Raw genomic sequence first — 19,054 nt, forward strand, 5'->3', positions numbered from 1 at the left:
TTCATTTCAGTCTGTGTCCAGCGAGCCATGACAGCTCTTGGGGAACAGTTGGACCTTAGGAAAAGAGGCGTTCCTCTGCTCTCCTGTTTGTCTCAGCTGAAGGTGAATCTCCAGTGAAAAAGGTAGATCCATCACACAACTCCTAGGTAATGGTGTGTCTGCATAAGGGTGGGTCCTGCAGAGGCAGCCGTTCCCTTGTGCACGCACAACAATCCGGGTTCAGCACAGCCGGTATTTATGTCAATGGTCCAGCAGCAATTATGACATTACATGGAAGCGGAGAAGAAAGGTTCTGGCCGGCCCCGGTTCTCAAGCCTGGCAGCTGCAGCAGAGGAGGGCTGAGGAGGCTGTGCGTGGGCTGTCCTGTGAGCAGGTGACACAGCTCCGCAGAGGTGTGTGAGCCGGGGCGCCAGGGTGCCCAGCACAGTGATGGGAAGCAAGGAGGCTCGCACACGACCGGCTCGAAGGGCAGATGTGGGCAGGCGGCTGCTCACCCGGCAAAAAAAGTTCAGGGCAGAATGTGAGAAAGCGGGGGGAAATCCCCAACTACTCTCAGCGAGAAACCTCCTGTGTGTCTGAAAATCGCAGGGGCGGCAGCGAGGGCCGCCTCCCGCCGTGCCCTCACTCGGTGAGGGGCGCGCCGGGGCTGTTTCGGTCGGCAGCGCTGCGCGGGCCGTACAGGCCGCAGCCCGGGCGGTAACGCTGAGGGGTCCCGAGCCGCCCTGAGGCGGCAGGAGGCGCGATGAGCGCTGCGGAGCGATGCCCAGCCAAGGCGAGGCGCGGCCAGCGCCCCCGCGCAGGAACCGGCGGGCGGCGGCTCCGTGCGCCGGCCGAGCGAGGCCGAGCCCTCCGGCCCCGCCGCCGTGCGGCCCCCGCCCGTGGTGGGCGGGCGGAGGCGGCGCTGCGGCGCCCGGCGGGGCTCGGCGCGCCGAGGGGAGCGGTGTGTGCGCAGCGCAGCGGCCGCGATGGGCGCCCCGGGCACGGCGGCGGAGCGGCGGCGGCCGCGCTGGCGGCGGGGGACGCTGGTGCGGGGACAGCTGTGCGCGCTGGCCGCGCTGCTCCTGCTCCTGGCCGGCTGCGCGGCCGGGCGCGGCGGTGAGTGCGGGGCCGGGGGCGGCGGCGGAGCCCGGCTGCGGAGGGCGGCGGCCGGGGCTCTTTGCCGGGATCTCACCCCTCCCGAGCCGGGGTGTTGCGCGCCGGGGGCGGCCCCTGGAGCGGCGCGAAACTTGGCGGAGCGCGGCGGGGCGGAGCGGGGCCCGCGCTCCCCGGGGATCCCACGGGCACGGGGCATGGAGCCGCCCTGCTCGGGATGGTGCCCACAGCCGGGTGTCCCCTGCCATGGATGGAGCCCACAGCCGGGTGTCCCCTGCCGTGGATGGTGCCCACAGCCGGGTGTCCCCTGCCATGGATGGAGCCCGCAGCCGGGTGTCCCCTGCCATGGATGAGCCCACAGCCGGGTGTCCCCTGCCATGGATGGTGCCCACAGCCGGGTGTCCCCTGCCGTGGATGGTGCCCACAGCCGGGTGTCCCCTGCCGTGGATGGTGCCCACAGCCGGGTGTCCCCTGCCGTGGATGGTGCCCGCAGCCGGGTGTCCCCTGCCCTAGAGGGGGCCCACAGCCGGGTGTCCCCTGCCATGGATGGAGCCCGCAGCCGGGTGTCCCCTGCCGTGGATGGTGCCCACAGCCGGGTGTCCCCTGCCGTGGATGGTGCCCGCAGCCGGGTGTCCCCTGCCCTAGAGGGGGCCCACAGCCGGGTGTCCCCTGCCATGGATGGAGCCCGCAGCCGGGTGTCCCCTGCCGTGGATGGAGCCCACAGCCGGGTGTCCCCTGCCATGGATGGAGCCCACAGCCGGGTGTCCCCTGCCGTGGATGAGCCCGCAGCCGGGTGTCCCCTGCCGTGGATGGAGCCCACAGCCGGGTGTCCCCTGCCGTGGATGGAGCCCGCAGCCGGGTGTCCCCTGCCGTGGATGGAGCCCACAGCCGGGTGTCCCCTGCCGTGGATGGAGCCCGCAGCCGGGTGTCCCCTGCCGTGGATGGAGCCCGCAGCCGGGTGTCCCCTGCCATGGATGGAGCCCACAGCCGGGTGTCCCCTGCCGTGGATGGAGCCCGCTCCGGCTGCGCGGGTGGCGGTCGGAAAAGGTTCGCGTTGTTGCTTTGCGGAGCCGCGAATGTAAGCAGAATTTAGGAGAGGCTTATTTGCCTTTAAGAAAAGAAGAGCGTACGCCTCCGTGACTCGAATTTGCTTTTTAAATAAACAGATGTGTGTGAAGGGTTTCACAGCGTCCAGCATGGTGTGAGGAATGCTCTCATGTTCAGGGAAGAGCACAAACACCAGTTACGGTTTGAACACAGTGTTTCTTGCGGACTGCAATGATGTTCGGATGGATTTTTAAGATTCAGGACTTTTATGCCCTCAATTTAATCGAATTGTCTTTTTTTTTTTTTTTTTTTTTTTTTTTTTTTTTTTTTTTTTTTTTTGGTACATGTCTTCTAAAACTTACGCTTTTTATCACAAGCATGGTAATTGTTTCCAAGAAGTAAGGCCAGGAAAAACGTGAACGTCATTGTAAGTAAACAGGAGTTTATGGATGTCCTGAGTCTGCCAGCACGAAAGATGCAGATGTGTGACACAAAAATCCATCCTACCTAAACTTAAAGGGCTGCCGGTGAGAAGGGCTGTGTTGCTGGGGCCAGACCTGTGCTTTCTTTGTCCTTCCCATCAGTGGGAAGATGATCTGTGTCTGGCCAAGCAGACTGGCTGCATGCTGCTGCCTTTGCCACACAAAATATTAATAGACGATGTGGCAAGGGTGTTTTAAGAGGGCACAGAGTGCGCTCCTCTCTCTGAAGTGCAGTGCTCATTCCCATCTCACATTTTGGGGTCCCTGCCTATGCAGAAGGAGCTCCATCTGCTGTAAAGGCTGGTGCCAACAGGTGCATTTGTGCTCTGCCTGAGATACCAGTGTGTTCCCCAGCTGGTGCAGCAGACTTATGTCAGGGCTCTGGCTGCTTTCCTCCAGTTTGGGAGCCTGTCTCACATTGTGATCAGAGTTTGCTCAAAGTTAATCTGAGAGATGAGGAATGGTGTTTGCTGTACAAAGCCAGGAGTGACAGGGAGAAGAATCGTATCACAGGTGGAAATTTTCCACAGTGTCCACTGGCTCTGCACAGGCCGAAAGCAAGTGGACTCTCTGGGGAGCCTCGGATACTGCCTGATGCTCTGCAGCATTTGTATTGTGCTCAGGAGGTGGAAACAGGTATTTCTGTGTAGTTGTTTTGGTATTTTTCCCACATAAAAATGTGGCATTTAGGATCCACAACACAAACTTTCGACTAGACTGATTTTGTGTTGAGTGGCTTCTCTGTCCCTACTGCCCTGGCAGGAGGCTCTGGGGTGGTTTTCACTGTGCAGTTTGGAGTTCATGTGGCATGTGCAGCTCCCAACATCCTTGATGCCAGAGGGACTGATGGCAGCATGAGGCTGGACACAGGATTCCCCGGGATGCTGTAGGGACTGCTGTTCCTGGAGAGCCTTGGTGTTGAGGCGTGATCCAGCTCAGAAACCCTAGGCTTGAATCACCCCTTGGCATGATACGCGCTTGTTTTGAGTGCTGCAGTTTTCCTTTGTCAGTCCCCTTCCCCTCAGGCACCATTTCAGCTGTGGCCTGGATCCGGAGGAGCCAGGCTTTTTGGGTCACTGCTGACCTGTGCATGCAGGTGCCAGAACCTCCTTGTGAGGTGTGTGTGCTGGCACGTCCCCGCAGGAAACAGGCTAGACCCCTTCTGCAGAGGCAGGTAACCACAGCAGTCTAATTGATAAACCATCTGGAGCAGGCAGCTCTAGGGCACGAGCTCTGGGTTTCTGCTATGGTAGCTCTCCCTGCTTTTCTGAGGGCCTAAATCAAATCTTTCCATGTCTCGTTTGGCTGGGTCTCAAAAATAAGGCCACTTTGTGAAGTGAGTTTGAGATCTTCTGATGCTAAATGATGTGTAATAACAAAGTGTTAAAACATTACACTGTTCTGTGAAGCTCATTCCGGTGATCTCTGTATTCCACAAGGGTCAAGCTTTCAGAAATAGATGTGGTGATAAGAAGAAATCCAAGTTCACACCATTTGTTTGGGCAGTGATCATACAGGTGGAGTCCTCTTTCTTGTTTGCTGGCAATGTAAGTCCGTGGTTATGCTCTGGCATTAAGGAGTTCACACTAGTAAATGAGAGGTGTTACTGAGACCAAACACAGCCTGCAGACCCCAGATCCAGCTGCCAACTGCTGGCTGCCCAACTGCAACCCGTGCAGAAAGGGTTGAACAAAGTGTGAAGTTGGGTTTATTTTTTTTTTCCCTTTCTTTATCCCCCCCATCAGTCTGACTGAAATTCTCTATTCTAAAGAGAGGGAGGAGTGGAGACTTCATAATATGAGACCATCTTCTAAATTGTAATGATTCAGGTTTTTCAGGGGGGGCTTCTCAGTGAGGCCTTTTACCAGTTTGCTGTCACGGACAGCAGAAATAGCAGGGGCATCAGTCAGTGGGATTTGTCTCTTCTTTGTGTCCATGTCTTTGGCAGGATGGTGAGGAAAAGCTGGGTCTGATTCCGCAGCCCTTACTCACGGGGATGGGCATCCAAGCACATGGAGTTGCCGGCATGATTCAAGTGTGGAAGATCCAGGGTTTTTTTAAGTCTTGTTTTAACTCAATGGGACTGAAGTGTTCAGAATGGTGGAGCAAGGCCTGGCGGATGCGTTTTGACTGGCTCTGGGGCTTACCCTTAAAAACGAAGCTCAGGCTGTTTTCACTGGATTGGTATTTGCCCCATTCTTGTGGGCTGTGGTGTGTTGAAAGCATCCATTTAATGAAAACACGCTCTCAGAAAGCCTCTGAGCAATCCTGGGTGGTGTGATGAGAGATGGGGAGCAAAGATCCTGGGCACGTCCGCCTTCTACCCCTGTGCTGGTTGGAGGAGCTTGCAAGGCTGGAATGAGCTGCATAGGCTGTTTGCTCCTGACTGTTTTGTCACAGGCCCTGCCTCAAAGGGCTTTTCCTTACAGATCTTCTTACTGCCAAAATAACGCTGAAGAACCTCGGTGGGACAGATCCTGATCCTCTAACTGAGAGTTAAAGCAAAAACTCCCTGATTTTGTTTGAATGTTTTGGTTTGCGTGAACCAAGAAACCCAAACCGAACTTTAGAGGTCATGCAATAAAAGCACAAAAGCAGTTGTTTTCCTCACCTCTTCACCAGAGCATAATCTTAGCTTCAGCATGAGTAATCCTAGCCCAGATGTACTGCTGTAATCGTTGGACCCCTGGATACGGGAATTTACCCTCACAAACTCGGGAGAGGCATCAGGCTAGAGCGTGGTATGTGACCTCTTTGGCAGGGAGCGTGTTTGGCCTTGCAGGAAGTGACTTGTTCATTTATTTAGTACTTGTTCAAGGTCCTGCACTGACAGCTGACTGAGACTGAGCCCGTGTGGCGTGCAGCTTGGGGAGTAGCAGGGGTGGGACACTCCGTGCTGCTTGCAGGGATGAAGGGACCTGCCCAGAGCCATGCTTGGCTGGTAGCATCAGCTTCGTGTGCCAGCAGAGCAGGGCTTGCACACCTGGCTGAAGAACTGCCTTCACAATCCCACATCTCGGGGTCTGTTTGCAGTCCACTTCATTAAAGTGTTGTTAGGGCTGCTTGCTGAGGCTGGGTGCCTGAGGTGGACTCTGGCACAGCACCTGGAACCATGGGGTCGTGGTGCTCGGGATGAGGATTTGGGATGCTCAGGATGCTCAAAAGCTCTGGCTCCAGCGGGGCCTGAGGGCAGAGTGCTGCTGGCTGCCCCAGCTGCTCAGCAGCAGAGAGGATGCCAGGCTGGGAGAACATGAGTTGCAGAAGGACTCAGCAGCTGATGTTCCTTTGGTGCCTTTCAAAGTGAGGTAGGCTTGTGCTGCGCACCTCCCTTGCTGATGGAGCTGTGCGGGCTCAGTCCTGCCCTGTCCGTGGCTTGTGGCCACTCATGCCCTCATTGGTGCCTCCTGCCTGGGCTCTGGCATGGTAGTGGTGAGCCTTTTCCAGCAGCTAACCCAGCAGAAAACTAGCCTAGGATAAAAAAAAGGAGGTTTACTGCCAAATTAGCACACTGAAATGATTTGGTGAGGGATGTTAACAGGCCATGGCCAGAGAGCCATGTGGGTGGTGGCTGTGGTCAGAACAGCAGAGCTTATGAGGAGATGGATGTGGTTGGTTGGTTCTGCCCCAGCCCTTTCCCAGTACTTCCCTCCTGCTGCTAATCTTCAATAATCCATAATTAGAAAAGGCAGATCAGTCACACTGTCTGTTTTTGGTCAGAGAGCCTCAAAAGACTCAGCTGAACCTGTCATATATGAATGTGGCAGGTATTTGTGCCTGCATCCTCTTGGGAGGACACAGACTTTAAAAATAAGTCTGTGCTGGTATGGGACAGGGTCATTTAAGAGATCAGCATCCACCCCTACAGTTGGAAAACTCCCCTCACCCTGGACATGACCTGCTTCTAGGTGTTAGCCTGTCCCAGGGCACTTTACTCTGTTCTGTCTCTGTTCTTTAAATTAATGGCAACTCTCTGGTAGCTAGGAAGATAATTGGTTTTTTTTCTGGTTTCTGTTCTTTTGGAGTGGTTTAAGTTACCACTTCTGGATTTCCTGTTGACGAGCACAGAAAATTTAGTTTTCATAAGGCCTCCCCTAATATAAGAGTTGAAGAAAACAGCCAGGTTTCATGAGACCTGAGCCTGAAAACTTGAGAATTTTGTGTTTTGGAATGAAAACCACATGAGGTTCACAGGAGTGCAGGGCCTGAGGGATGCACCTTAGGATCCACTGCAGCAGCTTCCGAAGCCACAGGATTGTCTTGCAGGCATGGCAATGGAGTTGTGCTGTGTAGTGGTGGGGGCTGCACTGTGCTGTGCTCTCTCTCTCTCCCACTGCTTTTCATAGCTCACAGCCAGGCAGCTGAGGTACAGCAGTGCATTTTTGAGAGAAAATTTGAAGAGTTCTCAGTTTTTGCTATTTTTCTAGCCTTGCCTTCCTTGCCCTTCTCTAGAGCAGTCTTTAGGCTTGGGGCTTTGGAGAGTACTGGGGATGTTCAAAAGCTTTGTTCTGCTCTGGGTTTTATCAGTCAGACTGATGCCAAGAGCTACTGGTAACCTCATCCTAATTTTTTTCCATTGCTATGGCTTTCCGGGCAGGAGCCGTCGGGCATGCCCAGGTGTGGGCAGTGTGTTTGAGCTCCTTCCATGGTAATCATCCTTTCCTGTGTACATGCTCTCAGGAGAGTATGGTGCAAGGTGAGTAAATCTTTGTGGCTGCTCCTCATGACTCACAGCATCGAAGGGAAAGCCTTCGGAAACAAAGTGGTAAATGTGGGTAATTTGCAGCTCGTGAATGGGTTCTTGGCTTACCCTAGAGGGATGCAGGTGTTCTGTCTCTCCTCCCTGTGTGATCCTTGCTGGACTGTCAGACTCCTGCAGCCTTGAGCAGCCTGTCCTTGTTACCTTACTGCCGAGGGCATCTGGAGCCAGGGGTGGTGAGCTGCAGATCCCTCGGGGGTTGGTTCCCTCTGTCTTGCCTCATGGCGGGGTTGAGATCCCTTTTCTTGCATCACCTCCCGCAGGTCAGGTCTCCACAGCAGTCTGCAAAGGAATGTTCAGGTGAAACTGAGGCCTGATTCAGCTTGGAATCCATCGCAGTGGAGCTGCTGGGATAGGGAGGTGGCCGTGGGATGAGCCTGCTGAGCCCAGGAATTTGGGAGGGCGTTGAGGCCTCCATCACTTTGGCCAGGAAACAGCTACATCAGAGGACCATCTGTACCTGTGTGAGACAGGAAATAGATGCAGTCCCTGAGTCCATACTGTTGCATGGTTGGATTTCAGCTTAATGCTCAGATTTAAAAATAAAGTGGGTAAAATCTCTAGATGCTAAGTTTTTCTTTAGAAGCAGGCTGACATGACTCTGGATATAACAGGATTTCTCAGTGTGTTTGATTGTTGGAAGGAAGAGAAGGGAAGGGAGTGGGACAGGATGTTGCATCCAGCAGAAAAAGCTACTCCAGGCTGGATAAAGGACTGAAGCTTAATGTGAACTGGCGATGTTTAAGCTGGGTTTTTCTTGCTCTGTTTCTTTTTGGTTTGTTTGTGGGGTTTTGTTTTGGTTTTTCTTTTTAGATTTTGGGGTTTGGTTGGTTTGGTTTGTTTTGTTTTTTGGTTTTTATGGGTGGGGTTGGTTGTTTTGTATTCCTGGGACTACGAGCATTGTATCAAGGACTCCAGGGAAAGGTCCTGGGCCTTGTTCTTCTGCAGAAAGGGAGGCACTGGAGTCCAGATGTGGTGTCCAGGGAGAAAGCTGTGTGAGACAGTACTTGTTGGGACTTTATTTACCTTTTATGGACTCTTTTGGCTAACATGGAATGTCATCTGCCTATCAGCCTTGCCTGTGAGAAGCAGATGGTCCCCAGGTCCTGTTTGGGACCTGGGGATGGCCTGGAGGAAAGGGGAGCAGGGTTTGTGTCCAGCTGTACCTCCTGCCCCGCACTGTCCTCTTGCTCAGCTCTGCAAGGCCAGGGCATGGGTCCCATGTCCGTGGATGCAAGGGTGTGTTGGGAAGGAGAAATACCTTCCTTTAGTAGGGGAAAATCCCTCTTGGGCACAAAGGAGTGTCACACGGGGTTTGGAGGCATCGATTTGGTTGTTTTGGGACATTCCTGTGCCGAGCTGCTAGCGGAGCATCTGTGTGAAGTGGCTGGGATGCACAGCCTGGCCTGACCTCGCTGCTGCTTCAATGGCGTGTGCAGAGCTTCAGCTCGGGGCTGGGTTTGAGTTCACAGGCAGGTGCCAGGGCTTGATTTGCAATGTATGAAGTGCTGGGGTTGAGTTCAGGTGGTTACCCAGGCCCTTCCTCACTCTGGCCATTCCTGACCCCTCAATCCTGCCGGAGGAAATGGGATGAGCAAGCATATCCACAGACTGTGAGAGAGGGAAACTGAGGAACGTGAGTGTTCACGGGGTTCTGCAGGCTCGGGAGTGACAAGTACCCAGGTGGAGCTCCAGTCCCCAGTGGTCTGCCCTGTTCCTGTGGATGAGCCCTGGGAAGTGTGCCATATCCCCGTAGTGGCTGAGGGATTGCAGTGTCCCATCAGTCTCAGTGCCAGGAGAGGAGAAGGACAGTGTCTGGGCAGTTTTGGGCAGTGCTGAGCCCCTAAAGGGGAGCGTTGGTGTGCAAGGGCTCATCCTCAGTGTTTGCTCCAGCAGCAGGCATCACCTATCCAAAAAGAACTGCTAACAGATTTTAATGGCTCGACTGGGAAAGAGGCTGCTGAAGTCCAGAAAAGGAATCTTTTTGATATGCAAGCCAAAAACATGGTAACTGACTTACAAACAACTGAAGGGTCTGCTGTTAAAATCATCCTCATTCAGAGATTGGCTCAACTGGCTTTTTTCCCTAAAATGGCCAGAACATCCTGTAACATAAAGCAGGAGGAGAAACAAGCCTTACATGGACATTCATTTTTCCTCTGAGAAGATCTACTCTCCGATTCTCAGTGCACCTCTACATGGTATGTTGTTGAGAGGACGGGCTGGAAAGAAACTATTGTAAATGAGTGTTGCCTGCACTGACACAGTGCAGCAATTCATTTTAGGGGAAACTGGTCCCAGCCAGTGGCTGCCACACACAACTTGCTTGTTCGGCAGGTTCCATCAGCTGTGCTCACAGCAAGGTGCTGCTGGCTCTGCACTCTGACTGGGACAACAGTGGCATGGCAGGGGAGGCAGGCAGCACTTAAAAGCACCCTTGAGTTTGTTAACTTTGCTGCTGGCTGTTGACAGAGTAAAACAAATTGAGTTTCGTGTTCTTTGGATTTGTTCTGGTAATGAATCAGAGGAGGCAGCAAATCAAACTTGTTCAGAAGTGGATGAGTTGTCCAAGAAAGTAACTTAGTAATGTAAAAGCCTCTTGAGTGAAGAAATGATTCAAAGGGAGGTTGCAGGGGTACCTGTCCCCATAGCAGAAGGGCTCCAGCCCTCTGAGCATCTTTGTAGCCTCCTCTGGACTTGCTCCCACAGGTCCATCCATCCTTCTGGTGTTGGTGGCCCCGGAGCTGGATTCCAGGTGGGGTCTCACCAGAGCGCAGCAGTGTTTTTAAAGCCTTGATCATAGGGCTGTTTTTAAAAAATGCCTAAAAACCAAACCAGACTTTTTGTTTCATTTTAGGAAAACTGTGTAGTGTCCAAGGAAAGCATGAGTTCTCTTCCCCCTACTCGGTGTCCCTCAGGTGGCCCTTGGGCATAAGGCTGCGTGTGGATGGCAGAGCTGCTGGGGAGAGAGAGGCCAAGGACCCAGGAGCTCTGAGGCTGCTGGTGTCTCAAATTGTTTAAATTGGCTGTGGTGGCACGGTGCCAGCTGACACCAGCTGAGAATCTGGACAGAACACCTTGTCCAAGGTCACCTCACAGGCTAATAGCAGAGCACTGAATTAAACCCAGGTCTGCAGTGTCTCACTTCAGGGTAAATAAAGAATTGCTTACTGCTTCTTGGAGGGTCTGCCCGTCTTAAAGCCTTATAAAGAAAGGACAGCATCAAACACTTGGTTCTGGGATGATGTGGAGCACTGTCCTTCTGTTCTAGGACTTCTGGTTAAAAATAGAAGGGTTTTTTTCCCTCTATACTATTATTTATTTCCTTAAAACAGTTTGAGGCATTCCAGGCTGGCTTCATTTCTCAGAGGAGGGCAGGGGTGCTGCTGTGCTGCTTGGAACTGGTATCTATTGTGCCTGTCTTTTCCAGAGGGTAGGGAACATTCTCCAGGTGGAAAAAGTAACAGTGTAGGTACCAGTTTGGACAGGGATTGCATCCACGTCATCTACTTTTAGCGCTGGGCTTCCTTTTCAGGAATCTGCTAAGGGGCCTCTACAAGCTTCAGCCAAGCCTTAGCACAGATCTCCCTTGAAAGGCTTCAGCAGCCTTGTGCTTCTGGGCCACTCTGATAAGGACCAGTCCAAAATGTGCTGAAGCCAGGGACAGTTTTTGATAATTTTCTGTATTAGTCTGTGGTGATCTGTGAAGAGCTTCCTGGATGTGTCCAGAGAGGCTTTTCTTTTTTCTTTCTTTTCTTTTTTCTTTTTTCTTTTCTCTCTTTCCTCTCTCCCATCTCCTCTCCTCTCCCATCCCTGTCTCCTCTCCTCTCCCATCCCCATCTCCTCTCCTCTCCCATCCCCGTCTCCTCTCCTCTCCTCTCCTCTCCTCTCCTCTCCTCTCCTCTCCTCTCCTCTCCTCTCCTCTCCTCTCCTCTCCTCTCCTCTCCTCTCCTCTCCTCTCCTCTCCTCTCCTCTCCTCTCCTCTCCTCTCCTCTCCTCTCCTCTCCTCTCCTCTCCTCTCCTCTCCTCTCCTCTCCTCTCCTCTCCTCTCCTCTCCTCTCCTCTCCTCTCCTCTCCTCTCCTCTCCTCTCCTCTCCTCTCCTCTCCTCTCCTCTCCTCTCCTCTCCTCTCCTCTCTTTTTTCCCTTTTTAAAAGTTTTTTTCACTCACCACGTCATTGGTTTGGCTGTGGGAGAGAGGATTCAGGGTCTGCAGCAGAGAGGCACAAGGCTGAGCAGCTACCTCTTGCTGGAGGGATCCCTGGGCTGATTCCTTCCTGTGGGACTGGGAAAAGGGACCTGGAGGCACAAAGAAGAGTGGGGTGAGCAGGACCTCCCTGCCCCATGAGGCTCTGCCAGCACTGGGGCTGGCATCCATGTGCTCAGTGATCCTAGGCTTCACACACAGCCACATCCATCAGCAGGGAAGTGGATGTTCGTGGGAGGGATCTGTGGCAGGACAAAACTTACTTTTTCCAGATAGCTGGCAATTTTAACTGAAATTTGCCTGGCTCTGGTTCTGTGATTCCCGGGCTGCTTGGCCACGTCCCTCTCTTCCCTGACTACCAGATTTATTTCTAGATGTGCTTGCTTGCTTCTAATAAATATAAGAGAGATATCCTGAGGCTTCTATGTATATTTGTCTGTAATTAAGGTCGGATTAATTGCTTAAAATTGTGTTTAAGGGCCTGTTATGAGATCAGCAGATAGGAGCATGGGATAAAATGCATAATGAATACATTATGTTATAAATAATGGACAGAGCCTGTGCACTGGCATCCCTGAAAGGTAATAGCTCTTTCAATATTTAATTAAGTGGGTACCTGAGGGAAAACACTCTCGGCCACTAAGGTAACTTTCAGCTTGGCTTGGAGACACACAGATCAGTGTGGAGGAGGGCAGGAGCCTCTGTGCAGTGGGGGGCACTGTCTGTTATAACAGAGGGGTGTGGAACCAGGCTTTCTACCAAGATGCTCCGTGGGTGCTCCCTCCTGCTCTTGGAGCCCATTTGCCTATGGCTGACTTGTGGCAGCTCCAGACCAGATCCATTTGATGGCCAGTGTCAGGGAACAGGACCACAGGCACTCTGCCACCTCCGGAGCACCTTGCTCTGCCGTGTTAATTACAGCTGTTAATTCCTGGGAAGCAAAATGCATCAGTACCAGGAACTCGCTTTCCTGGGGAGGAAGGCACAGCATCGGTTACAGGTCAACAGCTGCCCTTCAGCATGGTCTTAGCACTGACAAAAATCATCTCAGGTGTTTTCTGAGCAGATGGAGGAAAAGGGGAATTACCACCTTTCCCTCTGCCAAGTCGGGGTTCACACCTCTGTCCCCAGCTGCTCATTTCACAGTTCCCAGCTCTTCCACACTCCTGTCCACTATATTTTATCCCTGTCCTTTCACTCTCACCACTGTAGCTCTGCACAGGCTGGCGAGGGCTGGCTGTTCAGTGAATTTCCCTGAGTGTCATCTCACGTTAAGAGTGCCTTTAGGCTGCAAATCCAGACTTGGTGCCAAACTGTGGGGTTAAATACCAGATCCAATATCTCGTCTGTGGCTGAGACTAGTCTTTGTTCCCCAAGCACCTCTCCAGCACAGTGGAAGCAGTAAATAACAGCGTTTAAACAAATGCTGGTTACAGATTCATGTGGTGGTGTTGCAGGGAAACACAAGGGGAAAGGAGATGCAAGGCAAAAGGACAGGAGAAATAGTCTTTTTAACACAAAAGCTCCCTTTTCCCTTGTGCTTGTTTACTTTATTGTAAGATCCAGTTTTTTCTTCATCTTCTGTGGAGAAAAGCATGAAAAAATCTCTTTTGTGATGTTTCCCCCATCATCGGAGATATCAGCGTGGGAGCCAGGGCTTACAACAGTCTTTTTTTCCTTTCTTTCTTTCCTGGAAGAGGTGGCTTGGTTTTAGTTCTATTTCCACTAGACCAGGTTGCTCCAAGCCCTGTCCAGCCTGGCCTTGGACACTGACAGAAATTGTCCAGATAAAGCTGCAAGGGTGTCACTTTTCATATATTTTAGAATTTAACTGGGATAAAGTCATGGTTTCCCTTCCCTCTTTTGTTGTTGTTTTGTTGGTTTGTTTGTTGGTTTGGTTTTGGGTTTTTTTGTGGAAGAGCTCCAATGTTTCTTTTCTCAGCACATTTTACGGTATTTTCTGACTAAATTTAATTCTGTGGAATTATATTTAGCTAGAAGTGTAAAAGAGAGCAAACAACAACAAAAAAATATTCCACTAAAACATTTCATCTGTTCCAAAACTGTCTTTCCTCCCACTGTGTCAGCTCAAAATTAGGAAAGAAATACATAAATGTGGGCGAAGGAGCAGTGGCTATTCAGCTGCCAAGCACAAACCTCCCAGTCAAACCCCAGGTATTTCCCCCTGTCACAGGGATGTGAAATACAGGGTTTTTTTCACTGCTTTTTAAAAGATAAATGCATTCTCTAGAGAGTTAGCTCTTTCTGTAATGTTACCCAGTCCTTCTGAGAAATAAGAGTCTGTCTGGTAACAGTGAGGCTCTCAAGTGCTGCTTTTCCAGCCTTGTAAGGTCATGATTTCCAGGCTCAAGCAGCCACAGGATCTTGGAACGGTATAAAAAGTAGCACTGTTACTAATGGGAAGTCAGCTGGAGATTAATTTATTGCTTTGCTTTTTTTTCCTTGCTGTCTGCCGTGAAGAAGGGAAGTCGTGATGGATGGTTTTGATAGGTTTTGGAGGGATGACCCAGATGTGCAGCCACCTGTGGCACACACTTACTGCTGTGATTCCTGCCTTCTGTGAGCTGGGTTTTCTGGTGACATGTGGGGAGAGGGCAGAGGGTCTGAATGTGCTTTAGGATTCCCTAGCATCCCTCACCGGTAGCAGCAACGAGGGCAAGATGTATGGGAAGGAGCTTCTCAGGGAGAGGAGCTGCCCCAGGGACGTGTTGGAAAGGGGAATTTGCTCTCCATCTTCCTGTTCTGCCTCGGAAAATTTCCTGTTTATTTGGAGCAGGGGGGAAAGCGCTGCCACCTGCAGTAATGTGAAGGATGCTGCTTCACCTGCTTCTGCAGTTTTCCTCAATGACAGCCACAAGAGCAGGAGGAGGAGGAGGAAGCAGTTTTCTGGCCAGTGTTAGGGGACTGACCCGTGCTTGGGACAGAAGGCAGGTGGAATAGGCAGCAGCTATGTCAGGGTAGACGTGCTGTGCCAGCAAGCTGTGGAAATCACACCAGGCAGTCCACGGCTGCCAAGCACAGAGATCATTTCAGCAGTGCCCAGACTAGTGCCAGGTGAAATGCTAATGAGATGAGAGTGGCAGCAGGGAGTGACATATCCCAGAGAAACCAGAGCAGAGGATCAGGCTCACAGTACTCAGCGCTGTTGTACAGACCAGCAGGGCTGCTGCCTTGAGAACTACCTGAATTTGGGCAGGGTCACAAAGTTGGGGTAAAACTGGAGAATTTATAGAGGCGTGAAAAGATTGACAGGAGAAGAAAAATCCTGTTAACTTTATAGAGGAGCCAAGTTACGCAAGCTGTGATGGGCAGAAGTAGAAGGTGGTATTTTTACCAGGTGCAGAACTATTCCTTTTGCGCTTAGGTGTAGATCAAGAAGAACAGAATGGTCGATTTAATGGTCAAGCTGATAGGAATACTAAAGAAAGCATAAGTTTTTGCACAAACTGGTAATGAGCAATCACGGAAGCTTGGAATAATCACATATCCAGTAACAGTTTTTGGCACAACACAGTAGTGAACACAAGGCAGAATTTTATCTTCACTTAACTAAACTTAACCCAGCACTCTTTGTGATAGAGTAACCAAGGAGTTCTTGAGGAGTCTGTTCATCTCTTGCAGGGATGCTTTTCCATCCCCTGGGCTTCGCTGTGTGAGGTGGTGCTGGCACTGCACCTGGAGCTTGATGAGCCATGAGTGCGTTTCTCTGAGTGCTGCCTGTCCTTGAAGATTTCTTTGCTCTCACTCAGGGCGGGAGCAGAGGCAGGCCCCAGCAGAATGCATGTGGAAATTTCACTTCCAGAAGGCGGGCAGCTTTTCAGAGTTAAAATAAACCAAAAGTCACATTTCGCTGCTGCGGAGCTGTTGTTGGACGTTCAGAGTGTGCTCTGCCCTCCCGACTGCAGCTGGGTTTGTTGAGAGCAGTGCTGGGCTGGGAGGGGCAGAAGCTTCATGGGACCCTCAGCGGGCTCTGTGCTTCTTGGGAGGGAGCTGGGGAGCCTCCCTAGAGGTGTGTGTGAGAGCTGTGGGTGTGCCTGAAGTTTTGTGAGGGTTGTGGGGTTTTTTCTACTGGTGATCACATAGAAAAGACGTGGGAGGGTGTATGATGAGAGGCTGTTGGTGCAGGGACCCTGCCCTGTAGCTTAGCTCTGACCTCTGTGTGTCGTGCATGTGGTACAGGTATTATCAGCAGTGTGCTTTCCCTGCCCTTCTGCCTTTCCACGTAGGTAAGGATGCATGGAAATACAGCTTTGAAATCAGGTGTAAGGAGCAGGCTGCTTGTCATAGCCAGGTGTAGGATTTCTGGGGCTTTTGTGTTTGTCTGGGATTTTTTTTCCCCTAAGGATGCTCTATTTATGGTCCTTCCTGCTGATGATTTTTGAAGAAAAGCATCTCACAAATCAGCCTAGGCAAAGAGCTAATCCATTTATGACGTGCTTATGCAATCCAGGGCTCAGATCCTGTGGTGGCTGTCTGCAGCAGGTCTGATGGCACAGGGGCTGGACGTGTCCCTGAGGATGTGAGGCCAACAGCCACAGGGACATGGCCATGGGAGAGCAGCTGTGGAGCAGAGCTGCAGCTCATTCAGCTGAATGCTGCTCTTCCATCACGGCTCACCTGGTCTGTCCTGAGGTCACCACACCACTCTTCTCCACCTCTGCACTGGCTTATGTGGAAGCTTGTAATTGTTGCGGTTTTTTTCCTTCCTCTGAAGTATTTCGCCGTTGTTTTAACTGCAGGAACGTTTCAGGGAGACAGAGATAATTCAGCTGGTTGTGAAACCAACCCTCCAAAACCCAAAGCTACCTCTGTGAAAACAACAGATAAAAGGGACAGACGAGAGAGGAGGAAGGGCAAGCATATTTCAGAAAAGCTGTGCTGTTTTTGGCTCCGGCCAGCAGTTTGCATAGACAGTAGTTTATTGTCAGTGAGAGCTGTGGATACCTGCCAGCTCTCAGAGCTCTGCCTGTGCAGCAGTACTTTGTGCCAGGGAAAGGCAGTCATAACAGAGTTGTCCCTTCAGCTGGGTCAGTCCCTTGCCCATCAGCTCTTCCCTGCTCCAGCCCCCTGCCTGTCAGCTCTTCCCTGCTCCAACCCAGCTCTTCTGTGCTCCAGCTGGCTGCTCATGAGCACCTTCCTTGCCTTTCTTCACATCAGCATTGTTGAGCTGAGCCCTCCACTGCAGTGGATGAGTTTCTTCTCTTCCAGTGCTGGGTTTGGGTGCTCTTGTCTCGTTTGGTTGCTTGGGCTAGCTGTGCAAAGGCCTCCCTGTCCTGCAGGACCCCTATCTCCACACCAACATGCTTTGTCCCCTGTAGGAATTGGGTGTCTGCTCCAAGGTCTTGCTGCTGTTCCATCTTGTTGAGACTGTGCCTTGCTGCTGAAAATAAATGTGCTTATGAGATCAGAGTGCAATTGGAGAATGCAGGGATATTGTTCAGCATTGTAAGGTGGTGTTCTTCGTCCTGGGAAACGCAGCCAGGATGCGTTTGGCTGTGTTTCTGCAGCACAGAAAATTGTAAACTCCAGCCAGAGCCATCTGGAATAGTATAAGGAGCTCCTGAGTTCCCACGTGGAGATCTGGGTCACGCACTGGGTCTTTCCAGGATTTCTGAGCTGTTTGATCAGTTCTTTCCACTCCACCTCATTTTCATGCTCGTAAGTGGAGCAGGTGAGCAGTGTTACTGGAGAGCCCATGCCCAGCAGGCTGCCACACCAGCCTGGCAGGGACAGGAGCTCCCAGCAAGCACACCCTCATGTACTTACGTAAAGAGTCGTGGCCACTGGAAATCACTGTCTGCATTGTCTTAGTTCTGTTACGAAATCCAGGGCAGGCACAAAGACAGGGAAAAATGACTCATGTGCTTATTGTCCATGGGAATATCTCTAGGAGGAAGTGCTAGTAAAGCTCTTCAGAACCTGGGTTCCGAGTGTATAATGTAAAACTGGTGCTGCATAATTGGAACTGTGGAAAATACCTTGTGGCGACATTCAGTGCTTGAAAAAATAATTCGCTCACTTTGAAATATGCTGTGGTACAGAACTTTGGAAAAATTCTTCAGTGTACCAGAGCTTTAGACGATGTCACAGTATATAGAGCAGTATTATTTTAGTATAAAGCCAGTAGCTAGAATATTAGTAAGAAAAGCATTCCGTCTAGCTTGCCCAAAATGGCACTGTAGCTGAGGTGGGATGTTTAGCAGTCTTTACCTCTGCTGAGAAAAAGAACCACAACCTTTGCTGTGGTTCCCATTAAAAATCGTCCAATCCTGAATAGCTACAGTTGAGAAAGAATACTGTTAGGGTTTTTTTTTGGTAAGTTTTCCTGCTTTTCCTTGGGAAGAAGAGTTTGGCCATGGTGGTGGTGGCCTGGCAGCCCTGCTGTGGGATGCTGTGGCCAAGCTGATGTCCCTGGTGTTTGTGCCTTGTGCTAGCACCTAAAGCAGGGCAGGCCTTGAGTATCCTCAACCACACCGCAAAGAGACTGGTGCCAGCACATGGGGAAACCACAGGGACCCTTTTATGTGTCACTGAATGTCCTTGTTAGCAAGGTTAAAATCTTGATGTGTCCCTATTTTCACAGGGAAATCCTTGGAAGGCCAAAGCTTTGAAAAAGGTTTATCTCTAACTTCTATTTTCTATTGCTCTGTTGAATGAAATGTGTTTTAGAATGGAGATGCCCTAGGCAGGATTTTGGGGGTGGTGAGCTGCAAATTCTGCCATGGGACAGCAGGCCCTGATCAAACCTGGCAGTACCAGAGGAGAGCTTTTCCGGGTGTCGGTCACCACATCGAGCTCGGCCGTGGACCAGTTCTGCCACTATTTATGCTGATTTTTGTCAATGCTGAATGTAGACTTTATAAACACTCCTATTGCCAAATTAAGCTTTTCCCCTTCCAAAGTCACCTTAGGTGACTTTCTTCATCTTTACCCCTCACTTGGAAGAGTTTGCCATCCGAGAGAGGCAGAACAGAGGAGCAGGAGAGGTTCTGCCAGAGCTCCGGGGCCATGGCAGTCCCTGTGTCCTCCTTCTGTCACACCATTGCCCTGTGCAGTGACACAGAGAAGCCTCGCCTGCTTGGAGAAGAGTTCCTCTGCTTTGACAGCAGCTTGTATGTGGAACTGAAACTGCTTTGCTCAGGCTACCAGAGTGTTGGTTGTTATGGGAGATCCCTGATGGTGAATTACAGCTTGTGCTCCTTCTTGGAAATGCAGTCTGCTTCCATCAGTTTAATCTCACTGGTGCTCACAGACTAAACTGACAGCAAATTTCATTCCCTAACATTTGTAAAGCATTGAAAGGACAAAGTGCTTGAAGCTTCAAATGATGGCATTTGGTTTACCAAGGTAAATTGGTTTTTTTGCTTAGAAAACAGGGGTGCTTCAGGCTGCCTGTGCAGCTGCGGCTTTTCCCCCGAGCATGCAACTGGATGACTCCTGCTTATCCTGGG

The 19,054-nt window shown here is 51.4% G+C and overlaps 1 protein-coding gene across 1 annotated transcript in view; it reads left to right on the top strand.

Annotated features, from left to right (window-relative positions):
* Positions 1-952: 952 nt before the first annotated feature.
* SLC24A3 (solute carrier family 24 member 3) overlaps positions 953-19,054 on the top strand; it is a 111,122-nt gene continuing 93,020 nt past the window's right edge. The window contains 1 exon segment of the mRNA XM_066316688.1: positions 953-1,095. Coding sequence (XP_066172785.1) covers positions 966-1,095 — 130 coding nt within the window. The 5' untranslated portion in view covers positions 953-965.

This window comes from Sylvia atricapilla, chromosome 3, assembly GCF_009819655.1.
Source record: "Sylvia atricapilla isolate bSylAtr1 chromosome 3, bSylAtr1.pri, whole genome shotgun sequence".
Taxonomy (NCBI): Eukaryota; Metazoa; Chordata; class Aves; order Passeriformes; family Sylviidae; genus Sylvia; species Sylvia atricapilla.